This window comes from Neocloeon triangulifer, unplaced genomic scaffold (genome assembly GCF_031216515.1).
Source record: "Neocloeon triangulifer isolate White Clay Creek 2 clone unplaced genomic scaffold, ASM3121651v1 ptg000014l, whole genome shotgun sequence".
NCBI lineage: Eukaryota > Metazoa > Arthropoda > Insecta > Ephemeroptera > Baetidae > Neocloeon > Neocloeon triangulifer.
Window position 1 is genome coordinate 452,076 of NW_026775556.1, and position 16,100 is coordinate 468,175.

A 16,100-nucleotide genomic window follows, 5' to 3' on the forward strand; every position below is an offset into this window, starting at 1 on the left:
ATTAAATGAAACCAGTAAATCTTGATTTGACTGCATTTATAATTTTATTTGAGTACAAAAATCGTATGATCAAAGCAGCTCGCTACATTATTTTTTCATTCATAACTCGCGGACAGTGTTAATGAAATTGTTTGATCTAAAAATTCTTGTTACTAAGAAAATAAAAACCTTAAAACTGCAAACATCAGCGCGGGAATCGCGTGCGTTTTCCCGTTTTTACGCGGAAGCCCTTGACGGAAAATCAGCCGTCTTTGCTTAGTGGCCGTTTTTTTTTTCGGCGGCCGCTAAGCAAAGACCTGCAAAATGAGGGAGGCTGTGCAGTTTTCCAGAAAAGGGCCGCCCGACCCAGCACGAGAAAAACTAACAAAAGCTTTCGTTAAAATTTGTATTTTCATATATATGCAGCGAACGTGTGTTAATTGACAGCAGCACACAAGTCACGCAAGCCCTGGGCTGTTTTCACGCACTAACACAGAAGAAGAAAAAAAAACACTTACACACAGCAGAGCACACGCATTTCAATATGTCCAATGATGGGAGCAGGGGTGAATTTCGCAACGAGAGAGTAATTTATTTGTCGCTACAAGAGCTGCGTGCGTTTTCTCGGTGGGAAAATTAATTGTCGGCCGCGTTTTGTGCGCCGTGTAAATTTGCGCGTGCTTGTTGCTTTTTAGATGCTGCTACTGAGAGATAATGATGGCCTTCGATCCACTTATGTATCAGAGCTTGGTGATGGATAGTACAAAAAAAAAACTGACAATGAGAGACAGAAGCCGCGAGCAAATCAACAAGTCGGCTCGAGATATTTTCACACGATTCAGGAAACGTCAATCCAGTTCGTCTGTCATTCAAAACGAGATGCAGAGCGAGAGGTTGAGAAATTCCAGCTCTGCAGCGGAAAATTCTCATAAATTGTTGTTTTTTCTGGGCCCTTCTTTTCAGGTTTAGGATAATTTGATTTCTGACTGAATCCGGCACAATTTAAATCCCAATAACATCAATAATGCTTTAACCAGGTGCATTGTTTTGCTGGTTTTGTCCTTTTTGAAATTATTCAAAAGCATAACGCACAAATTCAAAAGCTTCAGCCTATCCAAATTTACATAATTTTGTGCTTTGTCGTGTTTTTCTTTCCTTTTTTAAAATATAGATCAAAGAACAAATTCCAAAGCGTTTACAAAAACTTATTTAATTTTTTGCTATGATTTATAAAAAAAAAATGAGATTGCACTCAACGGAAGTGAAATGTTTGACAAAATGCGCGCAGTACATTAAGTTAAAATCAATATATGATAAAATAAATTAATCGAATTGAAGAGAGCGACAAATGTTTTATAAAATTAATGCAATGGGGTCACACAAACAAACGTAGGGAGTATTTTCCGGGGCGGCTCGCCTCCAAATCTACTTATTTTTTTGCGTTTTCAACAGCCTCATGTATTAGAAAAAAAGAGATTTTTTCCTTTTGAAATGCGGGACTGCTATCGAATCTTTTTGTACGCTTTCTTGGCGAAGAAGGTCTGCTTGAGCGCGTCCTGACACGAGTGGCCCTTGACGCAGCGCTTGAGCGTGGGGTGCATGACCTTGCCGGCGGGACACTTGAGCCGCAGCTGGACGAGCTGTCCGGCCGCCTCGGTTCGGTACACGCAGAGGTGGTAGCTGCGGCAGTCGGAGGACTCGTCGGCGATCGGGGTGCCCGCAGGGTGGGCGTGGTCCTCGCAACTCCTGGACGCCGCCGACCGCTTCGTCCGCGAGCTCTCGTAGAAGGCGTCCCCGTACAGGTTGCAGTCCACGTTCTCCCACTGGTCGCACACGCCCAGCGCCTCGTTGAACACGCTCGGGTGCGGGCAAATGTGCACCGAGTGGTGGTGCGCGCTGCACTGATGGTACGCCTGGCACGTGGACGCCGGGTCTGCGAACAGACCGTCCTCGTCCGGACACTCGAACTTGCGCGTCGCTTGCGGCAGATTCTCCAGCGTGAACCGAGGAGGACCTAATAAATGAATTTGAATTTTAAAAAGGTTCATATATTAGGTGCGGCTTTTCTTACAATTAGTCTATTCTGTACACTTTTTCTGACATTTGAATAATTAAGAGATTGTTTTCAAAATATGAATAAGTGGCTCTACTGCCATTTCAATCAAGGGCAGTCAATTTATACTCTTTTAAATGAATTAAAAAAATACCACTTTTCAAGATATTGCAAGAGTTCGAAAAATTAAAAAAATGTTTCTGAGTAGATTATTTCATTAGAGAAATTGGTTGAGAATCCATGCAACTCAAATGCTAATTTCATAAAAATGTTCTCCTACCGACAGTTTTAGATTTCAACACTTTCTTTGTGTCATTTATTTAAAAAAATCACATGTCTCAAAATAAAAGTAAAATAAAAATGAAGATTACTTGATAATACACGTAGGTTAAAATCAAATTTTAAAGCAGATAATCAGATAAGATTAAGAATGAAAATAAAATTTCGTAGCCAGAGTTCTACAAAGAAATAAAATATGCGTAAATTTCTATCGATACCTTTTGTTTGTCTCTTAGTTCTGATCTTTTTAGACTCGAATCCAGCAGCTCCTGCCAGGTTCTCGTTAACTGAAATTTATATAAATATTAAGTAAACTGCGCACATTTTTTTTTAAATTTTTTGTACCTTGGGTTGGCAAAAAATGGTCATTCAAGTGATAAAGGGTTGCCGCCTGGTTGCAGCGGACAAACTCCTGGGAAATGCACGTCCTGCTCTGCTGGTCGAATTTCGTTCCCACTCCGCAGTAAAATTTGTGATCATTGATTCTAAAAAGAAAATATTAATTAAAAATAAAAAAAATATATGTAAATTTCTATGCTACTTTTTGTGTCTGCCGAGGACGCAGATGTGGAAAATGGTGCAGTCGGCCTCGATGTCTGCGTAGTAGCCGCCGGGAATTTTGTCCGCGCAAGTGAAACTGGTTTCCAGAAGGGGCGGAGGGGAAGGCGTCGTCGGAGGTTCTTCGACCTTTTCGGTGGTCGTCGTGCGCAAATTCTGCGTCCGGCGCCTGCTTTGGCGCAGCTGCCTCTTGGGGCGACCCACGGGATGGTGGTGCGTCACTGCGCAATTAAATTTTTATTAAAAAATTATTTTAATTTCGCTATTTAATATAATAATACCGATGATGGGTTTGTTGTTGGAGCTGGAGGAGCTGGTGGAGACGGAAAGTGAGATTGATTTTGTTTTCACTTCTCTTGGCACATCTTCGTAAAACGACTTGACGGCGTCGTAGTCAGAGTCGACAAGACCAGTCGGCTCCGTGGGTGGTGGTGGAGGGGGTGCCGTGGTGCTTGGGTGTGTCACAGACACCGATGATGTCATCGACCTGACAATCAGAGCAAAAGAAATTAAAAAGGCAGAAGAGGAAGAAGAAAACGCCCAAAAGGGAAATTAAATAATTATAATTTGATTCAAATCTGAAGTAGGAATTTTAGTGTTTATCAGATTTTAAGATGGACAGCATAAAAAACGAGATTAATTTTAGCAGGTGACAGTCAAGGACAGTTCAGTGACAGCATTCAGACGAGCAGATTTAATCAGGGTATAAAATGTTCTTTGCAAAAAAAAGTCGGTGACCTTCAGGTTTCAGGGCATATTTTTTGATGCTGAAATTTTGCACACAAACTTTCTAATGGAGATTATTCTAGCTTTTAAAATAATAAATTAGAATGTTACTTTCATTCGCAATAATTTAAAAGATTAAAATTGAGAAAATATCACATTTTCTATAAAATAAACAATAAATACAAATCAAATACTGACGTAAAATTTTTTTAATTGTAATAGAATAAGAACAAAATGTTCAAAACTTTTAATCACTTTTAATTGTAGTTTATTTGTAATTAGGGTGCTTATTTTGAAATTTCTGAATCTGAAAAACCAGAGTTGAGGCAACAAATTCAAAATTAAATGTCTGTTTTTTTAAGTATGATTGTTGTTTTGGATCAGAAGAAGCTTTAAAAAGCCACGCAAATCCATTCAGGTACTGACCTACTTTGTTTGAATTTAGACTTTTATTAAAAATATTCCGTTTTTTTGATGATTGAGCAAGATTGCCAATCAATTCGGAACAATTAAATTCATTTTTTGCATGTCTCATTTCCTTGATTCTTGCTTAATTCTTTACGTCATTTTCATAAAGTTATTTAATTTATCTGTTTTATTGGAATTATTGTGAAATTTGATATTACTGAGAAGTGGCGATGACCGTGGAGGCGATGGTGGTCCTGGCCTGCTGCTGGAGGCTGCGGCCGAAGAACTGGAAGGGTCTGGGCGTGTTGCTGAAGAAGGTGTGCGCGACGCCGTGCGGGTGGTGCTGTTGCCGCAGCGTGTAGCTGGGGGGCGTGGGGGGCTGGAGCTCGGTGGCCAGGGGGCGCAGCTCGCCCTGGACGGGGCGCACCCCCGAGAAGGAATTGTGGATTGCGAGGAGGGCGACGGCGCTCGGCGAACTCGACGGGAACGACTGCAGCGTCGGCCGAGGGGTCGTCGTCGTCGTCGTCGTTGTTGTGGTGGTCGACGTAGTGGTGGTCGTCGACGACGCCTGAATCGTCATCGGCCGATGGTCCACTTCGTCGTCCTCCTCCGATTCCTCCTCGTGGATGCTGTTTGCAAATTTTTTCAATAAATTTTGTTCTTTCAAAAAATTCGGCGAAAGATTTATGAAGAGTTTTGGCACCAACAAAATTTCGGTCTCGTTTTCGGCCATGCCCTTTTTAAAAAGCTTTTCCATGCCGTGTTTGATTTGATTTTAGGACTGGCGGGAATATATTGTTTTGCATTTTATTAGTGATCCGAGAGTGAAACCTATAAAAAGGCACATCCGCTCCCATGCATGCAGTTTTCATTCAGGCAAACACGTGTTTATGGAAAGCGCTGTCCAAGTTTCTGGCTCCCTTTCCTTTTGTGTATAAAAGTGTGTGAATGTGTTTATATTTTTATTTGTAACTGAAACGTAAAAAAAAATCAAAATGCGTTCGATTGTTTTTACAAGTACCGTTGGTTGGCAATCTCGTTGTTCTCCACCGCAGACATCCACTCTTTCGCACAACATTCACTGCTGCAAACATATACATTTTTTGCCTGCTAGAAAATCGCCTCTTTTTCATCCTTTGAAGTGTCATATTAAAATATACACTCTCATTTTCGCACTCAAAATCTCACGCAATATATTATATAGAAAGAGGCTCCAGTCAAGCGTCAAATAATTAAATACACCTGCCGCGCGCCGAGGCTAACCGGCCGCAAAGAGTCGGTGGCGGAAAAAGTGAAAAACACAATATAGTAATAAAAGCAGAGCGGATCGAGAGCGACGCAAACGGCTGCTTCCGCATTCTCCATCAGCACAAAGAAACTCCCAAGTGTAAAATTTATATAATAATGAAAAGCTCGACCGGAACCTCTCAAACATACAATTTGAAAATGAAATAGGATCACTTTTGAGAATAGGGAAAGTAGGTGATGAAAATTGCGAAACAAATTTTGTGTATGTAATTCAAGTTAAAACAAATGTTCTTTAAAATTCACAAATTTGTCACATTTAAAATTTCAATTAAAATTATTTAATTTAAACTTCATTTTGAATCTACATTTTTATCAGTTAAAAAGTTTCACCTATTTTCCACCACACCTCTCTCATCACTTGAAAAACAAACTTTCGAGATGAACCAAAACTCTATTTATAAGAACAAGAGTAGAGAAATCATTACTTTTTTCTTTTTGCAAAACTCTGTGTCTTTGTTACTGTAAATTAAGATTTTACCCAAATCCATGGGCTCCGTAGAGTTCAAGGTTGAGATCATAGAAGCCCTCGGTCTTGCTGCAGTCGACCTCGTCGACCCGCTCGCACACCCTGGTCTCCTGGTCGAAGACCGTGCCGTTGAGGCACAGGAACTTGATGTCCATTATTTCGCCCTTCTGGCCCACGGTGCACACGTGGAACATCTGACACCCGGTCTCCACGTCCGCATAGTAACCGCCGATCACTTTGCCCTCGCATGAAAATCCCGTCTCCGGCAGATTGTCGAAGTCGAGGAACTGCAAAAAAAGTTCAATTAATTTAAATTGGAAATGAACATTTTATTGTAGAAAATCATTTGAAAGTGAGTTTATTAACTAATAATTAAATAAGTCAATTCTTTTCGTGAGGGAAATGAGGCTATTTAATTTTATGTTCACCAACGAATAAATAGAAGGAAATATATAAGACTTACTCCAGGAGCTGCCAACACTGTACCAGGTCCTCCCCAGCATACCAAAACTGAAACAAATTTATTCATTGTAATCAATTAAAATAAATTTCCAGTCCATAAATTGAGAGATGTCGCGCTTTGATTACCGTTTTAATGAGATTGTAATAAATAATGGCGAAGGTGCGATTTGATATTCAAGGGTATGCTGATGAGCATTTTTGTTTTTTAAGCAGGAAACCTGAAAATTTGTGGTGCGCAGAAGAATTCGCTCGAGTGGATCATCTTTCTTTGGCGTAAAAAGCAGCGTGTGTTCATTATAGCGCGGAGCAGGAGCTTGAAGGTCGAGGCTAGAGACAAAACGCGACCTGAGATGCTGCGGACGAGAGAGAAAAAGACCACTTGCCAAATTTGGGCATCCTATCTAATTAATCGAGTATGTCGTTCTAGAATCTCTCTCAATTTACTTCTCGTCTTTTCTTTTGGTCAAAAAAATTATTAAAAAAAAGTGATGCAACCTGAATCGCGAGTTACCTGCTTTTTGCCCACCCTCACTCCCCCCACTCGCCAAAGGTCGTGAGATTTTCAATCACGCGTCGGATCTTGAGAGATGCTACTTTTTCCCAACTTTCGATTCCTCGTGCCGAACGAAATTTGCATTATTTTAAATTTTTAAAAAATTTCTTCACCCTGCAGAATTAGAAGAAAAAAAAACGCGAGTGCAACAATCACAGGCATAAATGCCAACCTCTCAGAGAAAGTGCAAGCAAGGGCGTGGTCCGAGAAAAAGAATCGAAGCGGCTTCGTCCTTGCCTCGGTGTGCGCTGCACTTTATTTTTAATTTCAGCCCCGACATTGAACGCCGCCGCCGCTCGCCGCGCGTCACACCGTGCAGGGCGTGGCGCCCAAATAAAAATTCCAACCGGCTCCTGAGTGTGCAGAGAAGCAAAATAATATATAAAAAAAGAAGAAGTGAAGATTGCTAACCCTCTTTATAAGCAGAGACGCGCTCAAAGTGATTGACTTGAGAACAGGAATTATTAGCAATATTTTCTTGACCGGCGTGTCGCAACGCACGTGCAGCAGCGCAGCGCGTCCATTCAAAACCAGAATCCAGCCTCATTACCCTACCCTCGATCCAGTATAATTACGTATTTATAAATTTATTTATATATCGGATTAAATGAAAAGAAAAAAAACCAGCAGTTGACGCCCTCGCGTGTTCTAATGGCGTAAAATTGTGCATTAGTTTCTTTTTCTTTTTCTCTCCGTTTTGTTTTATCTCCCTTTGTCTGGCATTAATTAATCGGTCCATTGTTGGGCTGGTGAAAAAGAAGTAAAGGAGGCGAGTTCAAAAAGTACCAGTTTTATTGTAAGTTGAATAAGCAAAAGAAGTCTCAAATTAATCAAAGACTGCCTTTTATTTAAACTTTTAATCTAAAATTATCTAGTTTTATAATTTTTTTTTAATTACTTTACGTACGCTCTGGATCTAATGAAATGAATCAATTGTCTGTGGAAATATTTTCTGATTCTTTAAAAAAAAAAAATGCTCAATTAAGATATTTATTTATGAAATCTCTCATTTGAGGATTTTCTTTGTCTTGCTATTTCAGAGTAAACGGATGATGTGTCATTTTAATTCTAAAATAATATTTTTTTTACTTTGCTAAAATATATTATTGTTAATTTACACTAAGAATTTTCTTAAACATAAATTGAAAAAAAAATGATTAAAAATTTAATTGATCTAAAAAAAGTAATTTTAAATCGGATTGACACAATTCTCCGAGCTCGCCCGAAGAGTTCATTTTTCAACTAATTTAAAATAATTCTAAAAGCCTTCTTCATTTCTAGTTGGAGCCTAGCCAGAATTTGCAGACCAACCAACTCAAAATTAGATTGCGCAACACAAATTTGCTCGGCCGTTTATCGCAAGGCAGGGTTAAGCAACGCTTTATCCTTTCGTGAGGCTGCGTACATTAATTAATATAACGACCAGGCGTGCATGTTTGTGTGCGCGATTGGACGGCATAAATCAATATATGTATCGGAGAAAAAGAAAATTATACCCTGGCGGCACCGGAGACTTGGATGCTCGCAAGAATCAGCCGTTTTATATTGTCTGCCTTATTTTTTTAAAAAAATTTCCAAATAATTGAGAATAAAGAGCAGAGATTGTTTTGAAAAGTATTCAAAAATAATTCCAACTTTAGACTGAAATGATTTTGCGTGTTTTCACTGCAATGTGGAGGAGATAATTGGTGAAAGGAAGTTTCTACTTCCTCGGCGCCTGCACAATTATAACTCGTTCCAACTGATCAAAGCAATAGCCAATTTTTTTTTATTTTATTATTTTTATGCCGTATTATGGCGCAATTGAATAGGTCTGTGTTGTGAGGCGAAGGCGCGCATCTCAATTTCTCTTATATAATGACGGCCGGAGCGTGTAAATTAGGACAAAGTTGAGGCGGCGCATCTCCCGCCGAAGAAAGGCTGCAAAATTAGAAACTTGTGTGGAGTGTCAGGGGCAGATCATCGCGGCCGATAATCAATTTTCGCCGCCGCTCAATTCATAACACGTGACGCGGCGATTGCGATAAAATGATCGAAAGTGGAAATCGCACAATTTGTTTTGCGGAACTCGACAAAAATTTCCGCGTCTGCAGCCTTTGACTTTGGTGGAGAAAAAAAAGCGCAAATTAATGCGAGGGCGTTTGCCGGCGAATCTAGACCACTTGCTAATTCATAGGCGTGACCGTGCCAAATTTATTTTTATTAGACAGACCGCCTACAACAAGTAGTCCATTCGTCATAAAAGAACGCGAGTGTGTCGTATTGAAATATCGGCGCAAATATAAGCAGGCGACCATCTTGCACACCAGACCACTTTTGTAACTCTAAGAAAATAAAAGTGAGCGCCGACATATCGGGTTTCGCTGCCTTATTTTCCCATCGACATTCTTTGCATTTCATTCAATTGATTCAAATTCAGTGATTTTATATCTCAAAATTGAAGATTTGAAATAAAAATATAAAAAAAAATAATATAGATCAATTTCAAACTTATGGGCTGGAAATAATTTTAAATTGTTTTAAAACAAGTGAAATTTTGATATTTCATAGATATTTTTTTACGATTGGAAGTGAATGTCTGACAGATTAATCGACGCTTGATTTCTCCTCTAATTAATACGTACCCTCTCATTAGCGCCAAAAACATGCAGCCCTTCCAAATCAATTTCACTCATGAACTCGCCTTTCTATTCATCAAGAGAGTGAAATTGGAGATCGCAGGCAATTTTTTTTTAGATCATCTCTTCTTGTCAGAAAGAGTGGCAAGGGCGCCTAGCCCGATTAAAATTTATAATGACGAACGAGATGAGTGTGAGCGACCCGAGATTTCAAGGCTGACCAAAATTTGCATAAAATTTAGACGAGGCGCGCGGCGGGAAGTCCGGGTTGCGGCGGATCCGAATTTAATACACTGGATTTCCATGAATATCTTAATTGATTCAGAAAATTGGGTTGTACCGGTATTGGGAGGTCAATATGTTGACAATGCCTTTTCATTTATTTGCTCATCGAGCAAGCAAGTAGGACGAACGCTTCTTTTTTTTTTATTCTGCAGCCGAGCAGAAACTGGCAAAAAGTGAACGTGTTTATGACGGCACGCCGAAGACATTTCGGACCGAAAGGCCACCTACCTATCTCCACTTGCACAACTCACTTCTTATTAATTGATACTTGCAAATTAACAACCTCAAAATGATTACAATTGAATTAATTATTTGAGCATTTTTTCGAGAGGACACAAAAATATTTGTACGCGCCTCGGGATAAACCGCGCTCCAAAATCAACGAGTTCAAGGATAGTATCGACAACGCCCGCCCGCCCGCCCGCCTTTTTATACTTTTATTTGTTATACATGAGGTTTGGATAAATTAATCTTGAAAATTCCATCGCAATGAGTACGGAGAGTGCAATCGCCACTCTCAAGAGTTGCAAGGTTAAATTCCTGAGAGAGCGGAAATTTTTTCTAAATTTCTATAAGTACTCGTTCGACTGTTATAAATGAGACGGATTAACGGACATTTCCCAATCACGGTTTCCAAATAGAGCATTAAATGAAACTGTATATTTATTTTACTCACCTGAGAGGATGAGGAGGAAAGGTCGCATTGTTTCATCAGTCGCTGTAGACGCGCACTCCCTGCAACAAAATATAAAATTTATAAGCATTAAAACTGGATTGACAAACAAACAACAAACACTGAGCTGTCAAAATTCATCATCACTTCCTCTGTAAAATTTTCGTAACTATTGATCAACCCTATTAATCTTACAATCGAAAGTGTGAAGCAGAAAAGAAATGAATTAACTATTACTTGATTCAAGGCTTCGCAACCTTTGACTACATTTTTTTCTACAAACAGTATCGATTGATTTTAATGATTCAACTCTTTTTCACTTATTTCTTTTAGAGCAATTTTGTTAAGCTAGCTGATGAGCTTTCAAGAAGCGAAAACAGGATCAGTGCGTTGCTGTTTGCATTGATTTTTAAGTTTTAAATGGAAAAATTAATGTTGTTAAATTGCTGAATCCACGTTAATATTTCTTTCGGAAAAATTAATATTTTGGAAACAGAAATCCTAATTTTTTTGGAAAAAAAAATTAGATTTCCAATGAAAAGTTGAAATTTAGGAAATCATAATTCGCTCAGCTCCTTTCAATGTTAAATTTCTTTCAGTAAATGTAAAATTTTAAATCTAGTTAAACCGCTGATAAAAAAAAGTACTACTTATATCAAAATTAATAATTTTAAAATTTGATCAAGCTGCAGCATAACTTTGAGCTGAGGAAATTAATTTTCAAAATGAAATCTAAATTGGAAGCATATTGAAGAATGAGTAATGCAACTTATTAACCGATTCGATTAGTTTCATTGACACGCCTAAGGACTTTCTCAAGGTAGCCTTGAATCCGAATTTGGCGATAGAAATTGCCCTTGATTGCATTGTTGTGCGAAGTTCAAAATTAGAACCAACCTCTTTTTTTCTTTTGTTTGCGAACAACATATGAGCTGGCGGCATTAGTCGGAGCTAGGAGTGCAGCATGAGATACTCTAGGAAATGCAGTATCGCATTTCGCGTCAAGTAGGTGAGTTATTTGCGCGCCGCCGACAAAGGATTCGCGCGACAATGCCGATTTTCGTGTCAGCGACTTTTTTGCAAAATCTCAGCTTTTCTTTCGAATGGCGTCAAGAAAGAGGAGAACGGGAAGTGAACAAATGCGCATCTCTTGCGTAATTTTTTTGAATTTTAATAAAGTAAGCAAAATGTGCTGGGAATTCGATTGTCTGGATTTAAATAATTCAGAGCAAATGCCAAAAAATCGCTTTTCGCCGCCGATTGCGTGCAGGAAGTTATGCAAAGTTGGATAATTCCACGATCACTTTTCCATTCGTTTTTGCATTTTTATTAACCCATGACTAGGGAAATTTTCTTTTTTATTGGCGCGGCACTCACATTCTACATTCCTTTCAGATTCTCTGCTTCGGTGAACAATCCGATTATCTAACATTAAATGTAGGTATGAATGTTTTTTAATACACAGATAAAATTCAAATGTTTTTCGCCAAAGTGGGAAACTGGAGCAGCCGCTTTCAGTCGTGGCGCGAGAGTCAATGTCAATCAGTTGGTCACCGAAAACACCGTGTTATTATATTTTATTATTATTCTGGTCTGCGCGGCGAAGAAATACCTCGGAGACCGAACGAAACTCGTTCTGCCACAATCGTGTGCCCTCGCACCGAGACTATACAACTCCTTTTTTAAATTCAATTATATATATATTTGTATCACACAAAATAAAACGGGCTGCGTGGAATTTCACGGCGTTTTATGAAAGTTTCCTCCGAACCAACTCACTCACAATTATTATCGCGCGATTATAAACACGGTCGGTGCACTGGATGCGCGAAAAGAAAGTGAATTCTCTTCCAGATCGTGCCGAGTAAAAATCGATTTTTTTTTTTTTAATTGGACTCACTTTTGAAATTGGTGTCCGGTTTAGGGGCGAAACGGGTCTCACTGCTTCAGAGTCATGGCCGGGGTGCAATCGGCGCGAACTGATTTTCGAAAAGTGTGATTTTGAACTTACTCTCTAATAAAAGTGACTGCCTAAGAGGCTGCCAACAAAAGAACGAAATGAAAGCAGCTTCACCTGGCCTCACCTCCCCTCCGGTCCTGCCTCACCTCCCCGCGCGCCCCTCCCTCTCTTTCTCCGCAGCCGCCACCGCGCGTCCACGCAGTCACGCACTCCTGCCTTGCGTAAGGTTGCGCTCTGTCAAAAATTAATAGCGCTTTAATTAATTAGTAGATGCACGAAGCGAGTACGTGTGTTTGGCTTCTCAATTTGAATGCGCCGCGTATAATTAATGCGGAGCTCTCGTTTGTAATGAGCTGAGAAAAAGAAAGAGTCTTTTCATTTGCATTGCAAACAACCAGATTTTTAAACATTTCCTGCCGTGAATAATAATTAATGCTAATGAGCATTAAATTCCAAGCAAATACAAAATGTGTGATTTTAACAGTATATTTTTTTTACTTCAACTTGACATCTATATACCTTTTGAGTAAAAATTATTTTCAATGATTGATTTTCAAAAATATAATATGACATGTTTTGTTTGTCAGTGTTTCTCGTCTTATACAGAAGATAAAAAAAAAGAGTTTCCAAAACACTTCAAAACTCAATAATTAAAACTAAATTCAAATTCATGATTTACGCTTAAAATATAATACGAGTTTTATGAAAAAAATAAATGAGATTATTTTACTTTACTTACTTAGTTGCTTATTTAAACTCTTCGTGCGGTTTTTCATAAATTCTAAATTGTTAAATCTGAACCAAACAAGCCGAGCCCCTGATTAATGTCAAATCCAAGCGTTAGAGCTAAATTTTGATTTAAATTAAAACTCAGCAGTAACTATCTTAAAAACTTGAACGCTTAATTGGGTTTCTTATCTCTTCCTTTTAACTCTATATGTGCGATTTCTCATTGAATAATTAAAATTTTCGGCAATATTCCCCCTAAATGTCTATGTATGATTTTAAATCAATTGAAAATAGATATTTAATTGTTTAAGGCCAAAAATTAAAATTATATTAGAAGGAATCTTCATAATTTAATACTTCAAATTTGAAAGATCAGAGTCAATTTTGTCTTTTTTCTCTAAGAATTAAAAATTATTCTTTTGACTAGTTGAGCCTCTCTCTATGAAAACTTGTTTTGATCCCGAGTACTTGATAATTCCACTTTTTCAAGGCAAAGTTAATGCCATATTCTTCCTGTTTTTATTGCTGCTAGACAAAATATTTAAAGCAGGACGGAACAAGACGTTTTATAGCAGGAGAGGATAACACCCTAAATCAATTTTCGGCGCAGCCTTCATCCGACCTTCGCGAGTTCACGACTCTGGAGTACGAACGAAACGACCACACCTAGAATTTTCGCCTAATGAGCGAGCAGTCTGCAGACTCCATTCCATTGTAATCGCAAAACATAATCAGCAGACTCGAATATAACGAAAATCGCTGCCTGGAATTATATAATGATCCAGCAAAAATACAAAACCTTATAGAAAGATATGTAAACATATATTATTTTATAGCACACACACAAGCGAAAAATGGAAATTGGTCGAAATTTCAGCAACGAAATCTCTCGCTTGGCGTGACAGCCTTCGTTGAAATTCATTCCGCAAGTACAATTTGAGCGGAATATCAAGTATGTTTCATAATTAGAATCTCCTCTTCTAGAAACTATTTCCATAAAATTTGATCCAGAAGCTTGAAAAAAATTAGATTCAATACATTATAGAGAAATATAAATGCGTTTCATATTTCATAACGATTCTGACAATTTTTATTTTCATACTTAAAAATTTTAAAATGTGTGAAAAATTAGAAAAATAAGGAAAATAGGATAAAATTCAACGTTTTAGAAGATTTTTTGTCGAAGTAATAGTTTGTGATGATCTTAATTGATACTAACGGAATCCGAGCGCAAATGAAATAATCAAACGCTAAAAAAAAGTTTATTTGAGCCTATGAGATGGGTAAAATTCCACTAGGAGTCAGGTTAGCTCAAACAAACGCACCAGCCAGTTTAAAAAAAAAAAACATATTTCATAATTTTAGAAAACTTATTCTGAAATGATCGGGTCACCTGAATAAAAAAACGACCTAATTTTATTTTAATTATAATTAAATTTGTCTGATTCTTTCTGTTTTCACATACCCCGCCCAAAGTTGAAGATATCGATATGAGATTTTCACCACTTCACCATCTTAGTTTGGAAGCGACTTTCCTAAATTTTTGACTAAAAATTTTCAAAATTGCGGGTTTTACGGGACATTTTGGAAAAACAAAAAAACGTGATTATCTCAGCTTCTAGTGGTCGTAGAACAATTTTCCGGGTACGGCTGAACTCGTCTTAGCAAGTTCTACAACTTTGCTGTTGAATGTAAAATTTTAGGTCAAAGGTCAAGGTCATTTTTGTTGACCTGAAATTTTCAAACTCAAATTTGGAAATGTGCTGCATGATGAAAATCATTTTTGAGATTGCCATTCGATTTATCATGAAATTTTACGTAATATATGTCAAAATTGCGATGGTGATATTTTTAGTTTAATTTAAATAAAAATAAGAATATTAAAAAACGTGGTTTTTCGCACCTTGGCAGGCAGTGTCAACAATATAATCGTGTGTAACTTTTGTTCTGATGATTTTAGGTACAAAGTGGTTATGACCAAAGTTAATCTCCACGTCAAGACCAATCGATTTGTGTATATGTCGATGACCTTTGGTGACCTTCAGGTCAAAGGTCACCCAGGTTGGTGACCTGGGGTCGCACGACCTAAATGTGTGATACGTACTTAGAAAGGTCTTGTCAAGAGGACAATTTTAGTTACCAAGTTTTTTACTTTACGTATACCACAAAGCGAGTAATCTCTAATTTCCAATAAATTTCACGCAAACTACTGCATTTAATTAGGAAATATTATAATTTTTCGATTTGTCGTAGACGTAAACTAAAAAACTTTGTGACTTAAATTATCTACATGACAAGACCTTTCTAAGTACGTATCACACATTTAGGTCGTGTGACCCCAGGTCACCAACCTGGGTGACCTTTGACCTGAAGGTCACCAAAGGTCATCGACATATACACAAATCGATTGGTCTTGACGTGGAGATTAACTTTGGTCATAACCACTTTGTACCTAAAATCATCAGAACAAAAGTTACACACGATTATATTGTTGACACTGCCTGCCAAGGTGCGAAAAACCACGTTTTTTAATATTCTTATTTTTATTTAAATTAAACTAAAAATATCACCATCGCAATTTTGACATATATTACGTAAAATTTCATGATAAATCGAATGGCAATCTCAAAAATGATTTTCATCATGCAGCACATTTCCAAATTTGAGTTTGAAAATTTCAGGTCAACAAAAATGACCTTGACCTTTGACCTAAAATTTTACATTCAACAGCAAAGTTGTAGAACTTGCTAAGACGAGTTCAGCCGTACCCGGAAAATTGTTCTACGACCACTAGAAGCTGAGATAATCACGTTTTTTTGTTTTTCCAAAATGTCCCGTAAAACCCGCAATTTTGAAAATTTTTAGTCAAAAATTTAGGAAAGTCGCTTCCAAACTAAGATGGTGAAGTGGTGAAAATCTCATATCGATATCTTCAACTTTGGGCGGGGTATGTGAAAACAGAAAGAATCAGACATTTTTAATTTTATTTCCTCTGCTTTTATAAAAAAAATATAAATTTTTGCGGTGCCGCAATCGGCGCCGC

General features: G+C 38.0%; 2 protein-coding genes across 3 annotated transcripts in view; one reads left to right on the plus strand and one right to left on the minus strand.

Moving 5' to 3' along the window:
- LOC132202105 (DNA mismatch repair protein Msh2) overlaps window positions 1-16,100 on the plus strand; it is a 75,839-nt gene that overhangs the window by 17,775 nt on the left and 41,964 nt on the right. The gene's annotated exons all lie outside the window — the stretch shown is intronic.
- On the minus strand, window positions 22-12,430 carry LOC132199343 (uncharacterized). Of its 2 annotated transcripts, XM_059623984.1 has the most exons (11): window positions 12,269-12,430; window positions 10,372-10,430; window positions 6,241-6,287; window positions 5,790-6,064; window positions 5,025-5,087; window positions 4,222-4,632; window positions 3,151-3,356; window positions 2,853-3,090; window positions 2,657-2,796; window positions 2,530-2,598; window positions 22-1,993 (listed from the first exon to the last, which is right to left on the minus strand). In XM_059623984.1, the coding sequence occupies exons 2-11, from the start codon at window positions 10,397-10,399 to the stop codon at window positions 1,482-1,484; spliced, it is 1,989 nt and encodes a 662-aa protein (XP_059479967.1). In that variant the 5' UTR covers window positions 10,400-10,430; window positions 12,269-12,430; the 3' UTR covers window positions 22-1,481. The 2 variants fall into 2 exon arrangements, with proteins under 2 accessions (XP_059479967.1, XP_059479968.1); XM_059623985.1 differs by lacking the exon at window positions 5,025-5,087.

What these genes read in the sequence shown, in the direction of transcription:
- LOC132199343 (XM_059623984.1), bottom strand. Translation starts at nt 10,399, where the DNA reads ATGCGACCTTTCCTCCTCATCCTCTCAG. An exon ending in ACGGTCATCGCCACTTCTCA is followed by an intron (nt 3,357 to 4,221) that starts GTAATATCAAAT and finishes TCTGATTGTCAG; the next exon opens with GTCGATGACATCATCGGTGT. An exon ending in GTCCTCGGCAGACACAAAAA is followed by an intron (nt 2,797 to 2,852) that starts GTAGCATAGAAA and finishes TTTTCTTTTTAG; the next exon opens with AATCAATGATCACAAATTTT.